Source organism: Acanthochromis polyacanthus, chromosome 13 (genome assembly GCF_021347895.1).
Source record: "Acanthochromis polyacanthus isolate Apoly-LR-REF ecotype Palm Island chromosome 13, KAUST_Apoly_ChrSc, whole genome shotgun sequence".
Classification (NCBI taxonomy): Eukaryota; Metazoa; Chordata; class Actinopteri; family Pomacentridae; genus Acanthochromis; species Acanthochromis polyacanthus.
This window is the reverse complement of record NC_067125.1, coordinates 24,713,480-24,735,439: the sequence shown is the minus strand read 5'-3', so window position 1 is coordinate 24,735,439 and position 21,960 is coordinate 24,713,480. Positions and strand designations below refer to the sequence as shown.

Genomic DNA, 21,960 nt, shown 5'->3' with positions numbered 1-21,960 from the left:
TTTTTCTGTCTGACTTTTAGCGTTTGTGTCATATTCTCGTCATTTTGTGTTTCCTTTTGTCTCGCTTGTGTTTTTTGTCTCATTTTTGTCATTTTGCTTCATTCATTGTTTTGTTTATTGTTTGTCATTTCGTTTCTCGCTTTTGTTATTTTTTAGTCTGGTTTGTGTCCATTTTATTTGTCACTGTAACTTTTTGGTCTCCATTTTTATTGTTTCTCATTTTTTGTCATTTTGTTTCTTGCTTTTGCTGTTATGTCTCATTTTTGTAATATTTTGTCTAGTTTTTGTTGCTTGTCTTTTTTTAAAGTAAAATGCTATGTCATTCAGTTCCAGATACCTGTGACTGAATGTTTTGTGCTTTTTTGTAGACATTCTGTGATCTTTAAGTCGTAATGTGTAAATGATAAACTAAGGCACAATGTTATTGAAATTTAATTTGTTTTTCTTAACAAGTTTCAGGTTGTTCATAATGTTTTGCAAAAAGATGACTCCTCAAATGTGAACATGGTCAAAATGGACTTTTTTGCACTAAAACAAAGGAAACATTAGGAGTTGTGGTTATTTATAGGCTATAATGTTATGGTTTTACTGGTCACTTCAGATTAAATGAGGCTGAATGTGGCCTCTCTTTCCTTAAGTGTCTCAAAAATGCTGCTTGCTGTTTCTTAATTTTGTTCAGTGGGGTATAATTTGTGTTTAGTAATTTTAAAACATCTTCATTGGTTATTCTGGTTATTAGGCGTCTGTAAAACCACATTCAGTATTTCTTGGTTGAACTCCATGTGACAGGTTGGGATGATACATATTTTAATTACCAGTACTTCTGTTTTCTTTTCGGCTTTCTGTATTAATTATTTTATATTATGGTTTGCAAGTTTTCTTCACTGTTTGCTATCAGCACTGCATCATCTGCACAACATGTGATATTTATGTTATAAACGTCGATGAATACTCCCGGTAAGCCTTATATTTTCCTCATGATGTTTTCACTGTATAAGGAGAACAGGACTCAGACACATCCTTGTCCGAGTCCTCGTTTTTGATTGTTCTTCACCAGTCTTGTTGTTTAATCTCACTGCTGCACTTTGGTGCCAAGTGCTATGTTCGTTTGTCAAGTGGTGATAATGAAATGTTTTCTTGCTCAGTGGCACAAAAAGGGGAAATGCCAGAGTTGTGAATCAATCAAACCGCCCGTAGATAACCAGGCGACTCGGTTGAACTCTAAACTGGTGGGTTTTTAGATCAGATAACGGTTTAAATAAAAGTGAAACTACTTTCAGCATTAATCAGAAGTCTTTTATACAGCTTACATCTAAAGCTGGAGTGTTCAGGAATGTGTGATGTGCAGACTAGAGTTTTCTTTTTGAGACAGGATTTAGACCGACAGTGACAGACACACAGATTTCACATCCTGCATTTGTAGTTTCAAGTACAAAGAGTTCAATCAAAACAAACTTTTTCAACACAATATGTACTGAAATACACACCAGGAATCGACCGTTGCGGTTTTTGGGGGTCAATTATTGCTAATCAAGAAAGACAAATAATCGATATTTAAACATGACATAATAAATGTTATATTTACATCTCCAAAATAATTTCACTAGAAGTACTTTAAGGATCGACTGATATGGGTTTCTTGGATCGATACGGATATTCTGAGTTGATAAACATTAAATTTAATATTTCTACAGCATATGATAGAGAACCTGTTATTCGCAGCTAGACTTCTACACTAATAAAGGTGACTAATTGAATATTTAAATAGAAATATGAGTGACTAAACTATCTCCTAGAATTTATATGACTGAGATTGATCAGTTTGTCTCCTCTTCTTTATTTTCTTAATCTTTCTCTGTTTTATCACTTTTATTCCCCACTAAGGTCCAGATCTTAAACCTTGATTATTTAATTATTGTTTCCCAGACTCTGTTTCAGGTTAATCTCCTTTCTAACATAGCCGTTAGTGTAGCATTAGCCACTGTGAGAGAAGTCAATTTCCTGGTTTCTTGTTCGGTTTTCAGACAGTAGATGAAATTGTCTTGGTGACCCCAAACTTTTGAACAGTAGTGAAGGTCAACTTTAACTACTTTAGAGCAATTTTAAGTAATATGGAGCAACTTTAACTCACTTAGAGCAACTTTAACTAATATACACTAGCATGCAAAAGTTTTTTCTGTTTGTGTATGGAGAAGTGACACCGACAGAGAAGCAGTTCACACAAGCAATGGCAGCATCAGTTCTGAGGATTCTCTTTCATCTTTGGGTATGCACAACTTGAAAGTATTGCATGTGACGTAACTCTGCAGTGGATTGCGGGTCAGAAAAGCATTTTAATATAATATTTATTGTCCCTGAGGGGCAGTTCTCTTGCAGTCAGCAGTTTACAACACCCTAAAACCACAAAATAGACTAATAATATGACATTAAAACTGCTAAATCCAACCTGATCTAGTAGGACATCCTGGTATTATTGGTAAATGACATTTGACCTGCTATATATTCGGACATACTTAATAATTTTCTGGCTATATTATACAGCATAGGTCCATTTTTTTTTAGTTTTAGTTGAGATTTTATCATTTTGGACACAGGATTTCACAGCCAGTTATTAATGTCAGCACCACATTGTTGGGTCTCTGTCTAAAACACTCCCACACATCAGATGATCGTGGGTGACTTTCTTTTTTTTCCCCTCCAAAGAATCCATCCTTTGACTGGTCTCGGCCATCTTTGTGTAATAAAAAACGTCATTACGACGCTGAGTCACCACGGCCCCGGCTGCTGCTTCGTGTTTATCTCTTTCTCCGCTCGTCTAAACAACGTCAGACTCAATGTTGGCCTTTCTCAGGCCACCAGCGAAACACCTGCCAAGTTTGAAGTAAGTCAGGCAAGAAAAACAACTCAAATGTGGGTCAGATTGAGTCGATTCAGGCACAAACTAGGAAATATGCTGCTTTGCTATCTGAGATTCTGATTAAAATTCATTTAGTGTAGATTATTAAAATACTTAGTTTTGTGCCCCAAATAACCACTAAGTGAACTCTGAACTACAGCCGAGGCAGTGATTAAACACCAGAGATTCCTGGATATAGTAGTACTTTGCTTTATTGCCTCTGTGAATCACACTCCTTCATTATCTCAGGTAGTGGCAGTAATACTGGGACGTGTGCCAATGTGAAGATAACTTCTGCTATTGTTGTTCAATGAAGCACAAAGTTGATAAAAGGCCATAAACAACTCAACCTCCAGGCACTTGAATTGCTACAATAAAGTGTGCTAACCGGTTTTTCTTTCTTTTCTTTGAGTGCAACCCAACAAAATTACGACACTACAATCTTCTAAGCGTCCAGTTGTGTTGTTTTAGCTTCTGGAAACCACACCAACAGAGTTCCAGATGCGTTTTAAGGTGTGTCTGGCTTCATTTAGTGTTTCTAGTCATTGTTTTGGTCTCTCTACCTTGTGCAGGTTCTTCAGTTTGGGAGGCAGGTTGTCTCGGATCATTTTCATGGCTTTGAGCGGCGGCTCGTTGAAGTACGGCGGCTCTCCGTCCACCATCTCTATGACCATGATACCCAGGGACCAGATATCCACCTGGACACATCAAGACAAGACAGTTAATGAACAAAAATAGTCTAACAACAGTGGATTAATGGGAGGAAACTACCAGCGGGGGTTACCTCTGGTCCGTAAGGCAGCCTGGAGATGAGCTCAGGCGCCATCCAATATGGTGTCCCAACTAAAGACTTCCTCCTCTGGACTTCCTTTGACACCTGAGCGCAGAATCCGAAGTCTGACAGCTTCACCTGGAGACGGATCGAAGTCGAACACGGAAAAAGAAGAAAAACAGGAGCAGAAATGTTACTTTTCATCTGCTACATTCACAGATTACTGCAAACTCAAAGTGCAATTATAGCGATTATATTCAATATTTTAAGACTTTTAGTAAACTGAAGAACTTTCAATGTCTTCTAAAATGGTCTATTATGGGATGGTTACACCATTAGCCAGTACCAGGACTGCTGTCGCTAACATTAGCTCTGGTGCTAACAGCAACATGTTTTACATTGAGGTGATCAGAAAACTTTTTGTTGCTCAATTGACACAAAACCATGCTTTTATCCAAGCTGCCATGGGGAAGATCATGTTTTGTTTTTGTTTTGCAAACTTTCTCCCCAACAAGCTAAGGAATGCGGCCTCGTCTTCCTTCACCGTTCACCAAACTTTCCGTTGCGCTGACGTCACTCGTTATTTTTTCTGTAATTAACTTACCAAAGTTAATGTGCTGAAGTCCCAGCCCTACTTTAAACAGAAGGTACATTAAAACAGTTTCAACTGCATGTGAGGTTAAAGAAATAAAAACTCTCTGTATCCATTTTAAACACATACACTACCACTCAAAAGTTTATGTTCACTTAAAAATGTCCTTGTTTTTGAAAGAAAAGCAGTTTTTTCCAATGAAGAATAAATCCAGTCCAGACATTGTTAATGTGGTAAATGACTATTCTAGCTGGAAATGGCTGATATTTAATGAAATGTCCTTATTTTTGAAAGGAGAAGTGACACTGACAGAGCAGCAGTTCATCCAAGCAATACCAGCATCAGTTCTGAGGATTCTCTGTGATCTTTGGGTATACACAACTCAGATGTTTGGGGTCACTTAGAAATGTCTTTATGTTTGAAAGAAAAGCAGTTATTCCAAAGAAGTATAATTCCAGTCTAGACATTGTTAATGTGGTAAATGACTATTCTAGCTGGAAATGTCTGATTTTTAATGGAATATCTCCATAGGGGTACAGAGGAACATTTCCAGCAACCATCACTCCTGTGTTCTAATGCTACATTGTGTTAGCTAATGGTGGTGAAAGGCTCACTGATGATTAGAAAACCCTTGTGCAGTTATGTTAGCACATGAATTGAAGTGAGTTTTTGTGGAAAACATGAGATTGTCTGGGTGACCTCCACCTTTTGAAGGTTGTGTATATTCAAACTTTACAAACAACACTGCTCCCAGTAGACCGAAAGACTGTCATACAATACCGACACATTCTGTACCACATAGCATAAAGCATATGCTAAATCGATATTTTTCTACTTAGGTACAATCTGTGCATTAATACTTCTTGTAGACACGTATTCATGAAAGCATCTGTGCAACACCACTGATATATTTCTAGAAGTAGTACCTACATATATTTTGGTTTATTCTTAGTTTTGCACTACATTTCCTAAATGTTTGCTGCTGTAAAACTGCAAATGTCCCAACTGTAAAGGCTTATCTTACTTTAATGGTACCAGAATCTTTTTGTAGGCCAGATGCATGAAAATTAATGTTAATTTTGGGTATCTGAGGAACAACTTTCTTGCTAGTCGGGCCTCGCTGCTTTCACACCTCATTCTGAGAAAATGTGTGCATGTCTGGTATCTACTTAGAGAACCAGCCTTTAATGTTGACCACAAGGCCGACGAGATAGTCTCAGATGAGTTGGAAAGAGAAATGAAACAAACCTGCAAAGAGAAGTGGTGCCTACATGTATGAACACTCCCATACACTGACACTGCAACTTAACAGCAATTTATTCATAGACAACGTTCACATTTTGTACCTATACAGCATATTTTATATCAATGTCAACCAGAACAAAACTCTACTGCCTGCACATTTTTTTGTTTTTTTGAAACAAACCCTCATTTGAAGACACCACAGAGCACACAGGTGCATAGAGCCACACCAAACAAACCCACCCTACTGACGAGAAACGCTTCAGGCTCGGCTGAATCTGCTTCCCCTGCCAGGCCAGACCACAAACAACAAACCCAGCCCCAAAACACAGCAAAGGTCTTCGTGTCAAAGTATGACCGCTCAGACGTCTTCCTGAAATCACACATCTGTCTTTGCCGAGAACACTGACACATATTTCTTCACCTATTTTCAGTGTTTCTGTGCAGATCTATGCTCCTAAATTAACAGTATTTAATGGATGGATGGATGGATGGATGGATGGATGGAAGAAAGACAGGTAGATGGATGGATAGATAGATGATAGATAGGTAGATGATAGATGGATGGAGGATAGATAGAGGACAGATGGATGATGGACGGATGAAAGATAGGTAGATGGATGAAAGATAGGTAGATGGATGGATGATAGACAGGTAGATAGATGGATGGATGATAGACAGGTAGATGATAGATGGATGGAGGATAGATAGAGGACAGATGGATGATAGAAGGATGAAAGATAGGTAGACGGATGAAAGATAGGTAGATAGATGGATAGATGGGTGAAAGATAGGTAGATGGATAGATACTTAAAAACTAAGAACAAAAATCACTATAGACAGTTAAGAGCACTACTAAAAGACACATAAATAGCAATGATAATATTCAATGCAGCGCCTGCTATTGAAAAGACCTACTTTTATCTGGAAAGTCAACATGACACACAAAAAATAAACAGAACAAACTAAACAAACCTTCCCATGACTGCCAAAGTGCTAAAGGTCATTGCATTGACACCACAATGCACCACATGCTCCTCTGAGAAACAGTGTAGGTGCTTTTAGTGCATCGCAAGAACTCTGGTGTTGCTGTGGCCGAGCACGCTGCAGGCGTCGGGAGAAACCACGGCTCATAAAGACATCAAACCACAAACACTAATCAGGAACGCTGTGGTTCACACATTAACTCATCTCAGTGTCAAATGTGTGACATGCAAACAGAATGCAAGATGTCGTAGGTAGACTCAGCAGAAAGAATGCACCAGGCCTAAGGTGTCATAGCTACGCCTAAAGTCACTGGAAACTATTTCAAATGTCATGAAGTTATAAGTCAAACCCAGCTCTTTGTGAATAAACAGATGAAGAAGAATCGGGTGACACCAGCTGCTAACGAACAACAATAACAGATGTTGAGGCCACACTTAGAGTAACATCACATCTGCACATGCTGATTGACACTCTTCCTTTCAAGGAAACAAGTATGCTTAAATTTCTGTCTTTGTTAAAGCATTTCACCATTTGCCATCCATTTATTACACTAACAATGTCTAGACTGTATTTATCATTCATTTAATGTTAACTTCATTGAAAAAAACATTTCTAAATGACTGCGAACTTCTGAGTTGTGTATACCCGAAGATCAGAGAGAATCCGCAGAACTGATGCTGGCATTGCTTGTGTGAACTGCTGCTCTGTTGGTGTCACTTCTCCTGATATCAGTTAAAAGAAGGACATTTCTAAGTGACTCCAAACTTTTGAACGGTAGTGCATGTTTTGAAAATGACTCGGTAAGTTCAGCAAATCCTTTACTTTTTTTTTAACGATGTCACAAACGAAGGCACTGACAGCACTTAGCAGGAGGTTTGTTGCAACTTATCAGCTCTGTGGAAACGTCTTGTAATCTTTTAATCGTGTGGCTGAAACCTCACAGCTGTGAACTACATGCACAGCTGCAGAAGTTGTCGTGACACATGGTGCGGCTGAGACATCACCGTCCAGAGTTAAAGTCATCGACTGTGCATACGTTTGCTGACTGTGACACACCAGAAGTTCCTTTTATAGCGGCCTTGCTGTGGAACCGTGTTGGTTTCATTTTCTGTAGAAAGCAGAAACTTGCTTGTCACCGGGCAGGAAGTGATTTGGCGTCTGCACCAGCGGTTAATGCATTCAGTTCCTCTTTTCCAGCCACCATTTTCCTTTTATTCGTATATAAGTGGGTCGAGTTCGTCTGTGCACGGTCTCTTCATCCCGTGAGGCAAGTTTGGAGTAAAACTCAACCACGAGAACCTTTCTGTCCGGCAGGTGCACAAAATAAACCTTTCTGACGGCAGATATGTTGACATGTCAAGGAGCTCTTAAAGTGTGGCTGATAACACTGATGGTTGCAGTGTTCAGGCGTGCAGAAAGAGCTTTCAAATAGATTAGAGCTATGATTAGTGTTATTAGTGCCACCTGTGGTTGTCTCTGCTGTGACTATTTGAGATATGTGCTGTTTTAAAGGCCTATTATGCTATTAAAGTAATAAAGTGCAGCTGTGGCTTGACATATAAAAAGCTGCTGAGTGTTGCTTCCAATTTAAAGAGTGAACGACATTATTTACATCAGCGCTTGTTGCATGTGGGTCGTTCCAGAATTGGAGCTTAAAATTTTTTGAAAAACAGACCTTCTTTTTTACAATTTTCTGCTCCATATTCATCAATAATAGGTAATAAACTATTGAAGGCTTGATTGGCTCAGCTTACACCTCAATGGTATCATTTTTAATCCATGTTTTATGTGTTGTTTGCTAACCCTACTCTAATCCATGCTAATGTGATCTTTTTCTCAGCAGCAGAAGCTAGATATTTAGCTAGCTGTTACTGCTGACCAAGAGGACAAACTGACTGATGAAAAACAGTCAAAAGAATTAGTCTGATCCTGATAATATGAGGTAGAGTGAGACATTCAATCACGGCTGACAAGACAAAGCTACGGAAATATGTAAAAAAGGAGAGAGGACATAACTTTGCTCGATCCATTCTTTACAAAAACTGCTTGATGATGTTGACGACATAAACGAGACACAAAACGACAAAAAACAAGACAGAAAATGAGAAAAACAAGACGGGAAATGACAGAAATGAGACAGAAAACAACAAAAATGAGACAAAATGACAGCAACGAGACACAAAATCACAAAAGCAAGACACTAAATGACAGAAACAAAACACAAAACAACAAAAACAAGACAAAATGACAAAAACAAGACATGAAACGACATAAAGAGATACAAAACGACAGAAACGAGACAGAAAACAAAAACGAGACAGAAAATGAGAAAAAACAAGACAGAAAGTGACAAAAACACGACACAATGAGAAAAACAAGACACAAAACAATAAAAGCGAGACGCAAAACGACAAAAATGAGACAGAAAACAACAAAATGGGTTGTTGTGGGACACATGTTCCATGTATAATAACTATTATTTCAAATATTATGCTGATTAAAAAATGTTCATACAATTACAAGAGACATTAATGAAAATTATACCAAAAAAGGAAATTTAATTTTATTTAATTGTTATATTTGAGATTTGGTCATCAGGGGCAGAGAAAAATGGTGTTTTAAGGGGCGGTCCAGTGTTATTTGGTATTTAAAAATATTTCAAAACATTATTTTGTCCTAGTATTTTTAGATTCGGTCTCAGGACAAGAACATTTACACAACAACTGCATGTTTTAGTATTTTGTAAGTGAATTATTTAACAGCATTCTTTTTGATGTTTTTTGTGCTGTTACGTTTTAGAAGCTGCTGAGGATACTAACCCGGCCGTCGTGAGTGAGGAGGATGGAGTCGCTCTTTATGTCTCTGTGGATCACACCCTGAGTGTGGAGGACAGACAGCGCCTTCAGGACAGACAGACACACGGTGGCGATCTGCTCCTCGTTCATCCTGCAGAAACACAGTTCAGGTTTTAGTTCCACATCTGCTTGCACATCTGTTTCACTCTGCAGTCAGCTGTTCTCAAGCCGCTGTGATGAGCAAAAACGACGAGATACAAGATACAAGGTTTCGTGCCAGATATCGCTCAGAAAGAAATGCAGTGCCTAAACAGTAGTAAAGCAATGAGATAGAAATACGAAACATAACTGAAATGAGATAAATAAGCTACAAAAACCCACTAGAATATAAGAGTGAAAAAATAAAGCTGGTAATTGTACGGAGCCAATAAGTAAAATTAGACATGATAATGAAATATTGCATCTGAAAAATAAGATAAATACACATAATCAAATGTTACACATAAACTTTAAATACTGCATCTGAAAAATAGGATGATAATGAACTTTCACACATAGAATCGAAATATTGCACCTGAAAAAAAAGAGATAAAAGTGAAATATTGCACCTGAACAGCGAGATATAAGTCAAGTATTGCACCTGAAAAAGGATATAAAAGTGAAACATTGCACCTGAAAAACGAGAAAAAGTGAAATATTGCACATAATAATCAAGTAATACACACAAAATTTAAATATTCCATTTCAAAAATGAGATAAAAGTGAAACATTGCACCTGGAACCAAAATATTGCACCTTTTTTCCACTGGAAAAAAAGTAACATTTCAGATGAGATTGACTTTAATGTTCAGATCTAAGTACTTTTATTTGTCATGAAAACACATAACAGGGAAGAAACCTTTGACCTTTGGGTTTTTACAGATTTTAATCAGCTGAAAACTCCAAAAATGATAACATAAATGAATTAAACCTGGTGGTGTGACTGAATGTGATGGATATGTGCACCACATATTAGAGTGCCTGTACAACAGAGTAGCGACATGACGGGTCCAAAAAAATTTGGTCACGTGATCTATGGGCGCCATTTTGTTTCCTATTCATGAATGTCGGGTTTTCCTGTTAACGTTGTTTACACTGCAGAGAGTAATTCCAGGTCTTCCAATGCTTCCTAAATTCCCTGAAAAATGACGGTCTGTTGTGCCTTTGGGTGCATAAATCGGTCAGAGAAGGGATTCCACATGTTTAGATTTCCCAGTGATCCTGAAAGAAGGAAACTGTGGGAAAATAAAGTCCGGAGAGTGGGATGGAAACCGACTTCATCATCGTTTTTGTGTCAGGTTAGTCCCATGTATGTACTTTCATGTTATGATGTATGGGTGAATGACAGATAGAAAAGTTTGATGTGATTTTAGGCAGTTGTGGTTATTTTGACTTTGACCATTTTCATGCATGGAGATGTGTTACTGGTGACTGTTGGGTACCGTAGCGGCCCGTATTCAGGCCGTCTTCAGATGTGCAAACATATTTTGCTAAATTTACCGAAGCTGCAAACTCAATGTTAGAAACATTATACACCCATGGAAAGCTTACATTCTCATGAATCCGCCGGTATAAACCACTTTCAGATGTGATTACCACAGCGGGTAATATAAACACATCTGTCCAACAAACAACAAATAGCGTAAACGGCACAACTCACCTTTGAAGGCTCAAAACTAGTCACAGATGAAAATATTCCACAAAAAACGGCCATAATCCAATCTTGGACATCCAGACAAAACAAGCCAGTAAAATATTTTGTCCAAAACATGTCTTGAAATCACAAATAGCTAGTTTTCGTGAATGTGCACCTCGCGCTGCACGTCCCATATTTGGGATAGGCTCCAGTAGAGTTCCTGTGTCCTCTAAATTATATTAAAAAAAAAAATCATTATTATTGATAAGCAATTATCCTTTTTTTATTTTTGAACGATGACTAGAAAGCTTAGAATGTAAAAATCCAAATAAAACACATACATAGCGCGCTGAGTACACACGCAGTCACGGGTGCACTAGTGCGTGGCACAGTGAATGGAAACAAAATGGCGTCAAATCCCAGTTGTCACCACTCTGTTATACAGGCACTCTACCATATATTAGCCAACGCTGCCCTCTAATGGAGGTACGTGGTAGATGAGAGGTTTAATGAGGGAGTGATTTAAATACACAGGCTTTAATGGAGTATATTAAGCATCTAGAACAGTTTAAAGCTCTTTAAAGCTGCTGTACAGATGAATAAAACCTAAAGTTTCCCACCTCGTGTGCGTCACGATGTCAGTCAGTGCTCCTCCCTCCAGGAACTCCATGACGACCCAGAGCTCGTCTCCCACCAGGTAGCTGTTGTACATCTCCACCACGTTCTCATGGTGGTAGTCGCGCATGATCACCACCTGCGGTTGCCACAGAAACAGACGCAGGGTGTGTAATTACTACGGCGATTGCCACGTCTGAGTCAATTAGCAGCTGATGCTGAGTGAAACAGAGCTCCGCCACCTACAGATAAACCTCTAATTTCTGCTGATTGCTGCTCTGAGTCATGAAGCGTGTCTGAGGGAGTCGTTTTTTTTCAGCGTTTTTACCTCTAATGAGTGTGTGAGAAGAGATTTCAGATCTCATTTTGCTGCTCTACTGTCTTTACGATACAATAAGTGGAAGGACAGTACAAACATTTCAGAAATGTCAGAGGAGAAAAGAAATAATAAATACACACAAATACGAGCGCAGATTGACTTGCTGGTGTTAGTAAAGCATGGATTATGATTGCAAATGTGTGAACGTTGGAAAAATACACAGCGTAACCCGTACAATCAACCATGGAAAAACCTGACATATTTTACTCTGATACAACTACACCACCACTCTCAAAGCCTGGACGCATACCAGGGATCTTCTAGCTGCAAGGTGAGAAGTAATAACCACCACGCCACTGTGCAGCCCGTAAAATATACAGTAAGACAATAAAATAAACAGCAATAGAACGGCACGAAAATATACATCTAACTTCAGGTTTGTTGGTAAACATAAAGACGAGCTGCTCTTTAAATCCGTACGTTTAAAATCAGAAACTAAACGAGTTCTCACCTCGTTGAAGAGCAGCTCTCTGCGCTGCTGCTTCCTCAGGTCCATCTTCTTCACGGCCACCAGCTTCCCGGTGGTCTTCACCGTGGCGATGCACACAATCCCCGTGGAGCCCTCTCCTATCTTGATGTAGTGGTCCAGGTAGGTCCGCGGGTCGCCCGGATCCACCACCATCTGCAGCGCCGCCCTGAACTGCTCGTGGGAGACCCTCTGGGGCTCCCTTTGCGGTGAGCGGCCCTGAGGAGGAGCCCCCGACGCCGGGGGTCCGGAGGGGACGGGGGGCCGCGGGGCCGGGACGTTGGGGTGGGGGGTGTGCGGGTGCTGGGAGGACTCGGGCGTGAGGCTGGGGTGGGAGGTGTGGTGAGGGTGCTGGTGGTTCACCGGGGGCTTGGAGCCGGAGGAACCTCGACCGGAGCCGCTGGAGGGTCCGTTCTGGGGGGAGGATTCATGGTGGCGACCCGGCTGGAGGAAAAACAACAAACACAACATGAAATAAATATGGAGGGAAAACAAACAACATACAAAATCTAAAGGAAGCTGTTAAACATCTTATAAAATATAAATCTGTTTACAGAGCAGGACAGATGGATTCAGTCCTCCATTACAGAATTATTGTTTTCAAAAACAGATTTTTCTGTGACTTTGATAAAACAAAACTACTGAAGAAAGAAGGATGAATCTTCTTAATATAATCACAGATGCACATATGTTGCTGGTCATTTTCACATATTTTGGGAATGTTTTAGCATTTCTCCGTACTAGACAGACGAAATAACAGAGATTAGATCAATAAAACACCTGGAATTAGATTTTAACTTTGATAAGCTTAAGCTAAGTTTGTGTTTCGTTTGTTGTTTTGTGTCTTGTTTTTGTCATTTTGTATCTTGTTTTTGTCATTTTCTGTCTTGTTTTTGTCATGTTGTGTCTTGTTGTAGTCTTTTGTCCCGTGTTTGTCAATTTCTGTTTTGTTTCTGTCATTCCGTGTCTTGTTTTTGTTGTTTTCTGTCTTGCTTTTGTCATTTTGCGTCTTGTTTTTGTCATTTTCTGACTTGTTTTTGTCATTTTCTGTCTTGTTTTTGTCATTTTCTGTCTTGTTGTAGTCTTTTGTCCCGTTTTTGTCAATTTCTGTTTTGTTTCTGTCATTTCGTGTCTTGTTTTTGTTGTTTTCTGTCTTGCTTTTGTCATTTTGCGTCTTGTTTGTGTCATTTTCTGACTTGTTTTTGTCATTTTCTGTCTTGTTTTTGTCATTTTCTGTCTTGTTGTAGTCTTTTGTCCCGTTTTTGTCAATTTCTGTTTTGTTTCTGTCATTTCGTGTCTTGTTTTTGTCGTTTTCTGTCTTGCTTTTGTCATTTTGTGTCTTGTTTTTTGTCATTTTGTGTCTTGCCTTTGTCATTTTGCGTCTTGTAGTCTTTTGTCTTGTTTTTGTCAAATTCTGTTTTGTTTCTGTCATTTTGTGTCTTGTCTTTGTCGGTTTCTGTCTTGCTTCTTTCATTTTGTGTCATGTTTTTTTATGTATGGGTTTATATATATATGGGTTTGATTTTTTGCTCATTTTATTTTCTATATTTAGACATATATATATATATATATATATATATATATATATATATATAAAAACTGAATTTACCTTCGGGGATGAATAAAGTGATTCTATTCTATTTATTATTTCTTTTTTTAGTTTTATTTATTTATTGATTGATTTTTTTGCTAATTTTTTTCAATATTTGGGTCTTACAGGGTTAAAAGGAATAGTAAACAAAGTAAGAACAAAACGGGAAAATCTTTGCTTCTCTGTGCATAGAAATCCAAACAAAACACAAATTCTAGACTGCATTTAGCTCTAATAGTTGGAGTAGTTTAAATTAAATATGATATTTCTGTACAACCACGTTGCCCTGTTTGCCTGTATGAGCCTTTCAGAGAACCAGGACAGAAGCAGCTAAATCTGACGTGCAGAACAAAGAACAAGGTGATCACAGTGATCATCCATCAGCTCCTGTCCTCCATTTGCTCCGCCCTCTCTCGTCTTTTTGTCCCTTACCTGTCCGGTGGGGCTGCGTCCGCCCTCGCTGTCTGTCCTCGGGTAGGTGTTGAAGGGTCGTGTGCTCTGCTGGGTGGTCTTCATCACCCCCTCGGTCACCGGCAGGTTCGGGGTGCGGATGTTGGGTCCTGAGAGAGGCCTCTTGTCCCTGGGAGACTGAGGGCTGCCATCCCGGGTCACGTAGCTGGACTTGGGCCTGTGGTCGGCAGGTTGGTCCCTGCGAACCACCTGGTCCTGATGAAGGGATTATTATGAAGTATTACAGGATAAATTTATGTGAAAATGTGTAAGAAGATGCATACGTGTTTATTTTAACACTTCAAATCTACTAACTGAAGTATTATCGACTGTTGGGTTCACAGGAGTTTTGGAGTTTTAAAAAATTTGTCATTTTGCGTCTCGCTTTTGTCATTTCATGTCTCGTTTTTGTCGTTTTGTGTCTGGTTTTTGTCGTTTCATGTCTTGTTTTTCTCATTTTGTGTCCTGTTTTTATCATTTTGGTTGTTTTGTGTTTCATTTTTCTCATTTTGCATCCCGTTTTTGTTGTTCTCTGTCTCATTTCTGTTGTTTCGTTTCTTGTTTTTGTCATTTTGTGTCTGTTTTTGTTGTCAACATCATCAAATGGTTTTCCTAAAGAACAGGTAGAGCAAAGCTATGTCCTCTTTTCAATATATCAGTTTTTTCATAACATTGTCAGCCGTGATTGAATGTCTCACTCTACCTCATATTATCAGGATCAGACTAATTCTTTGGACTGTTTTCCATCAGTCAGTTTGTCCTCTTGGTCAGCAGTAACAGCTAGCTAAATATCTAGCTTCTACTGCTGAGAAAATGATCACATTACTGTTACTGTGATTAGAGTAGGGTTAGCAAACACTAAATAAAACATGGAATACAAATGGTACCATTGATGTGTAAGCTGAGCCAATCAAGACTTTGATAATTTATCACATATTATTGATGAATATGGAGCAGAAAATTGTAAAAGAGAATGTTTATTTAAATGTTCTCCAATTCTGGAATGAAGGCCTTCTTTCTGATTCTGATATCGCCATAACAAAAAACATCCATTTCTACTGGCAAGTCTTGATGCCTTGACATGTATTAGTAACAGTAATCTGATGTAATTATGTAAGACTTTAGCAGTACATTTATTCTCATAATCACTGTGGAAACTGTTCGATAGGATGAAAATAGATTCTCCTGTGTCGGCCTTCAACACCAAAGTCACAGCTGAAAGTTAAAGTGAGAACATGTATATTTATAGTAACTCCCTGAGAGTTTACCTTAAAGCATCTCTTTTAAGTACAGTAGGAAGGCACTGAGCTGAATATGTCATGTCCAAATTGACATTTATATTATAGAAAAAAATGATTTCATTAGTTTTATTCAGAGATCCACTTTGAAACTCCACTTCTACTTGAACTACAAATTTGGTTTGTGTGGTACAGCTGCTCAATCAGTTACAAAAACAGCTTTCTTTTCATTTTTTTGACCAAGTATTTCATATTATACACTGTTCTATATGTTTAGTTTTGCATTATTGTGACATGCAGCTACATAAGGTTCGGAAAATATCACCGGTAAACTTCTGCATCATCGATTGTTTTCATAATTTGCACTCAAAGATGAGACTTTTCATGTTCTTCTTCAAAGTTCAACTCACCCATAATCTGATATGATTTGTTCAGTATTACAGATCCCAAATCAATAACATGAGAAATATCAGTGAAAATTTCAGGCTTTTATCCTAAATAGTTCCTCAGATACTGATGTTTAAACAGTTTGAAATTTCAGTGCATGAGAAAAAATCTGCTGAAAGCAGCTGACAGGAAATTAAAAAGAAAGAAGTCTTGTAACGTAATTAATACATCCATGTAAAGTTTCTCAAATGCTATTTTAGATATTTGTAGCTTTTAATAAAGAAAGTTTCAACCAATTCAAGGGATGGTTAAGAAGAAGGCCTCTGATGATTTCAGATGGAAAAACTCAAATATGTAGGAAAAGCAACCCACAGGTTTGATATGTTGGAGTCTAACGGTCAGTAAAGTCAGAATAATGAAGTTCATTAATAATAAATAGAAAGTTAAGGGTTTGGGTCTTTCTCTACCTGGTCTCGATCCCGATGCTCTCTGTCTCTGTGAGGGGGAGCAGGAGGTCCAGAGTCCAGTCTGTCTCTGGGGGCCCGGCTGGGTTCTTGTCCTCGGGGCTGCTGCTGAGGTCGACCCTGGACTCCTTCGTCTCTCTGAGGAGGACGGACAGAACGTTGACGAGGGTCTCCTCCTGCATGGTGGTCCTGTCTGGGCCGGTCTCTGAGAACCACATTGATACGCGGATTTTAATCTCTGCAAACGTCTGCACTTCAGAAACAAACACAGAGCAAACAGTGCAGCGTAACTCCTCACCTGTCTGAGTGGTGTCTGTGGTGAGGATCTCCGTTCTCCTGCAGTCCTCCTCCTCCTCCCGAGGAGCCGGAGTCCCTGCGAGGCTGAATGGGAGGACTTCCTCGTCTCAGGGAGTTGGAGCGAGTCACCGACATCGTGTCAAACTCATCCAGCAGCCATGTCAGAGAGCCGTCCACACCCAGTTTGCTGCCGCGTACGATGGTCTGGAGGTTAAACAGAAAAAAGTGGATTAAGTTGATGACAGGATGAGATGTCCAAAAGCTTGTCGTTTCAATCAGCCGCAACGGCAAAATGTCACTATTTGAGGACTTTGCAAGGAATTTCAAAAGAATTTCACAGAATTTATACAATAACAGTTTCTACTCCACCATCTCTGATTTTCCTGAAATTTTTATAGCACAAAATATGGATATTTATAAAGATGTCTTTGAAATCTTAGTGTGACATATCAAATAATTTTTGAGATAACATTGTTTTAAATTGCCTGTTGACCCATTTTTAGCACATTTTTCGTACATTTAAACAACAATATCTCATGAAGTGCTAAAGAAAAAAGCCTTAAAACTTTCATTGTCATTTCTCATCAGGTCATTGATTTAGAATTTGCAAAATTGAACAAATAGGTGAGTTAAAATCTGCAAAAAAATATTGAAGCAGTCACATAAAGTCTCATTTTTGAACATGCATTAACAAAAAAATTCAGACGTCAACGAGCGATATTTCTGAACCACATGCGTGTCACAAAAACACAAAACAAACTATATGAAAAACTCATTTAAATTGAAAATCTTGGTTGTAAAAACTTTTATAGCTGACTGAGCAGGTATGACAGGTTGCACCACAAAACAAAAAGTATGTAAGATCGCCTAATTGAAATAATTCAGAATTATTTTTTAAAAATATTGACAAAAGCGTTTTATATATCATCGTAAAATTTCACAGATACAGTTTTAAACATCCATTATTTATGATAAAAATGTTTCAAGCAAATCAGAGAGGGTCAAGCAGGAGGTCGCTGCTGATTTAAGGTGGAATTAAACACTAAACTTTCCAGCCAAGACGTAAAATAATCGTCTACATGTGGCTTAACAACCAGGCTGCATTTTCCAGGAAGCTAATTTCTAAACAGTCATGTAAACCAGAAAGCTGGTTACTGTAATAAGAGGAGGAAAATGGAGAAACCTGATTGTTCTCATGTAGATTTGTCTGTGGTGAACCAAACAGAAGTTCGTAGGTAACGTGTATAAACCTGTACGAGTCACCAGCGGTAACAGAACAACATTAATAAACACAGAGCAGCAGGAGCGGCAAATTACAGGCAAAAACCCTGGATTATCAGGAAGAGACACTCAGTGTTATGAAAGTCAAGGAGGATTTCAACATCCATAAATAATAAACATGGAATTTAAAGTCCTGTAAAGATCATGCTGTGGTAAAAATGTCACAGTTTTAGCTGCAAAAACAAACCATAAACAAACAAAAAATAATCAAAACCTCGTATTTTGACCAAGCTACTTTAGGTTTTTGCTCTCCTCACCTTCCGTGGTTCTACAGTGGTGATGACGGTGGCGTCGATGAAGGGTTTGGGCCTCTTGGCCGTGTCTTCGATCAGCGACTGCCATTGCCGTGGCAACCCGACAAACTTCTGCTCCTGTTCGTCAAAGTCCGTGTGGACGCGGTGCTCGAAGTTAGACGGGGCCGAGATCTGGATGCGAGACTTCTTCTTTTTGGTGAACATGGTGGCGGCCGAGGCAGCCAAGCATCAGACCTGCAGGGAGGGAGGAGGAAACAGACGAGAGTTAGCTCGAGAGATAGCACAACAAACAGCTGAGAATGCAAATGCAAAGCGTACAGGTTTGTAGACAAGAACAGGAAGGAGCATCAGAAAACAAGCAATGATCTTCTTTAACCGTCCTGTTATGTTGCGGCTCAAATTGATCCATTTAGAATTTTATTTAAAGTCATTTCTGGCCATTTTTGATTTAATTTGATAGGATAGTGAAGAGGGAGACAGGAAAGTAGGGAGAAAAATGGGGGGGGAACACCTGCAATTGAACCCGGGTCCAACCCATTGAGCTATCTGGGCGCTCAAATTGATCCATTTTAAAGTAAAAAACGAAAGTTTTAAGTAAGTTTAAAGTATTTCTTCAGGGTGAAACTTCTTCTGCTTGGCATAATAAGTGCAATCAATATTTGCACCCTGAACAGAAGAGATGTCTCATGTTGGGTCATTATATAACTGAGAGACTTTTTAAGCCCATGGGATATATCTTGCATACATTTTATTTAAAGTAAAAAGATGAATGTGTTTTATGTTCACTATGATCATGTCTTTACAAATTCAAGAATTATTTTTTATGGAAACAATCACTTATTGATAAAAAAGACTGGATATCACTACAATGTCAACGAAATAGCCGTCTGAATTTAATAACCACCTTCTAATCACCTTCTAATTAGCTAAACAATAATAAAATGAGCTTATTCAAACAGCATTTTTATTAAGTTGAGATAATCATGACAGATATTTCTCTTTTGGCAATATATCAAATTTTATATGGAAAATAAACACCTCTCAAGGAAGTGTTAATTCCAAGGCTTTCTGAGTTATCTAATATAAAGTAGTGTGCGAGTCAAGTGTGGATTTATGGCATGTCAACAGGTTTACTACAATATCTATGACATTGAGAAGAATCTTTCTGTGGTGTTCGGTTGTCGTGATTTTAGGCCCCTAAAACAGCAAAAACTGTCAACTATGATACAAAAAGTCCCACAATTACATATTGAGCCAGTTCATTTACCAACTCCATAAAAAGGAAAAAAAAATGTAAACGTGAAATAAAAAAACAATGTCATGTAAAACTACTGTATTTTATATGTAGGTATTTCCACTGTACAATAAAAACAAGTTGCATTTTTTAAGAAAAACATGCGAATTATTCTAGGCAAGGAGCACCACTGCACTAAATATTGATTGAAATGGGTAATAATGGAGTTAATAATGAGATATAAAGAATGTTTAATGGTACTTTTAGATGATGAAACATGCTCCAGGTCAAACTGACTCAGGAAGATCATTGCTGTTGCTGAGAAACGAACCTAAGAGGAGGGTTAACTTTTAAAAATCCATCTGAAGAAGCTTCTAATGGTCGTATAGAAGCAACACACCTACTTTAAAGTATTAATCAGCATCTAAAATGAGCCTAGTATGAAGGCTGGGTGTGGTTTCCTGCAAAACACAATCAAATATTGACACAAAGTGAAACTATTTAAAGTCCATTTAGCTTCATTCTCAGGTGTAAAACCTCTGACAACCAGCCAAACTGCAGTCTACATGCAGACTCATACAACATGTGGAGCAAATTCTGCAGAATTCCACAAAGCTGCAGCCACAACAGCAGACAACGGAATAAATATGGATATTTCTGCAGAGAAGTGACAAATTCTAAAACATCGATGCTTCTCATGTATTTTTAAACTCTGCAGCACAAAAAAATCCATAAAATCCCCAGAATTTCAAGGTGGGAACTGAAGATTAGAGTCACCAGCTTAATGTTAAATATGGAAATATGGATTTCTCCTTCTGTTTCTGAGTTATGGCGCTGAATAACAACCAGAAAAGGGTTTTTACAGGACGTTATTATGTCAGAGTGAGGGTGACCTTTTGGATATTCAACACGGCTGCTTCATCGTTTTATCCGATTAAAAATGTCTATGAATTATGTCATAATTAGCGTTTGGATTCTTGGCCAAAAACATGATTTATGAGGTCACTTTGGCCTTTCAGCTTTAAACTCCAATCAGCTCATCTTTGAGTTCATATGAACATTAATTTGTAGAAAAGAAGAAATGTGCTTTTCCTTTCCTTTTACGGTGGCATTATAGCATTATAATGTTTCTTTAAAAGCAAGCAAAAAGCACATTTCTTCTTATTTTTTTAATTATCTTATTTATTTATAATAAATAAGATAGGGCCAAGCAGTCTTTATAATTCTACTTTTATTTGCCTTTTCTTTTGTGGATTCATTTTTTGATTAATACTGCTTTATATTGTCACTATCTATTTTTTATTTTATTTAGAAGCACATTTCTTCTTGATTTGTAAAATTATTTTATTTATTGGCCTTTTCCTATATGGACTTTTTTTTATTAATATTTAATTACATAGCAACATTAATTATTTTTAATTTTATTTATAAGCACATTTATTCTTGTTTTTTTATTCCTATTATTAGATTTATTTGTCTTTATATTTCTAATATTATTATCCTTTTCTTTCATGGATTTATTTTTTGATTAATATTTACTTATATTGCCACTTTATGTATTTTTAAAATTTTATTTAGAAGCACATTTCTTCTTGATATTTTTTTATTATTTATTGGCCTGTTCTTTTATGGAGTTTTTTTAATTAATATTGCTTTATACTGCCACATTATTTATTTTTCATTTTATTTATAAGTACATTTCTTCCTGTTTTTTAAAATTATTTTTCTTTACAGTTCTACTTTTAATAACCCTTTTTTATGGATTCAGTTTTTGATTAATATTTCTTTATATAGCCATATTATTTTCTATTTTATTTATTTGTCTTCATATTTCCATTTTTATTTGCTTGTTCTTTTATAGATTTTTTTTTGTAATTTCTCACTACTCCATAAACAACCCAAAAACAAAACACCTCCAACCACAAAAGTAAACTGCGACACTCACGTCACCATGAACACACGGTTTGCGTTGCATGTTTGTGTGTTTGAGCAAATAAACTTCCGCCCGACCGGCTTATTTCCCTCCGCCGAGCATTTGGAGGCCTGGGGGCAGTAAACCAGCTGTGACCTTTAGCTGAAGGTGAACAGCTGGATCAACCACAGGCTGGTTTCACATCACAAATGGCAGCTGATCCTGAATCAGCAACACAACCAGCCTGAAGGGGCACAACGGCTCACGGTAAAAGCATCTCCAGTGAGTCATTTCATCGCCATCGTTGCTGTTGACAGCTCACTTTCTGTCACACTAAACAGATGCATCTTCTATTCTGGACATATCTTCATCTAAATATAAGTAAATTTATCAGACTGTGAAAGTTAAAGGAGAACTTTTCCCAGGCCTCCAA

General features: G+C 38.0%; 1 protein-coding gene across 4 annotated transcripts in view; it reads right to left on the bottom strand.

Moving 5' to 3' along the window:
- Positions 1–21,960, bottom strand: part of pak4 (p21 protein (Cdc42/Rac)-activated kinase 4) — a 53,817-nt gene that overhangs the window by 6,444 nt on the left and 25,413 nt on the right. For all 4 annotated transcript variants that reach the window (XM_051957828.1, XM_051957826.1, XM_051957827.1 and 1 more), the window contains 9 exons: positions 18,385–18,615; positions 16,848–17,050; positions 16,553–16,754; positions 14,443–14,676; positions 12,405–12,863; positions 11,580–11,713; positions 9,309–9,435; positions 3,681–3,806; positions 3,460–3,594 (listed from right to left, as the gene is read on the bottom strand). In XM_051957828.1, the coding sequence (XP_051813788.1) occupies positions 3,460–3,594; positions 3,681–3,806; positions 9,309–9,435; positions 11,580–11,713; positions 12,405–12,863; positions 14,443–14,676; positions 16,553–16,754; positions 16,848–17,050; positions 18,385–18,585 (1,821 nt within the window). In that variant the 5' untranslated portion in view covers positions 18,586–18,615. The remainder of the gene's footprint in view (positions 1–3,459; positions 3,595–3,680; positions 3,807–9,308; positions 9,436–11,579; positions 11,714–12,404; positions 12,864–14,442; positions 14,677–16,552; positions 16,755–16,847; positions 17,051–18,384; positions 18,616–21,960) is intronic.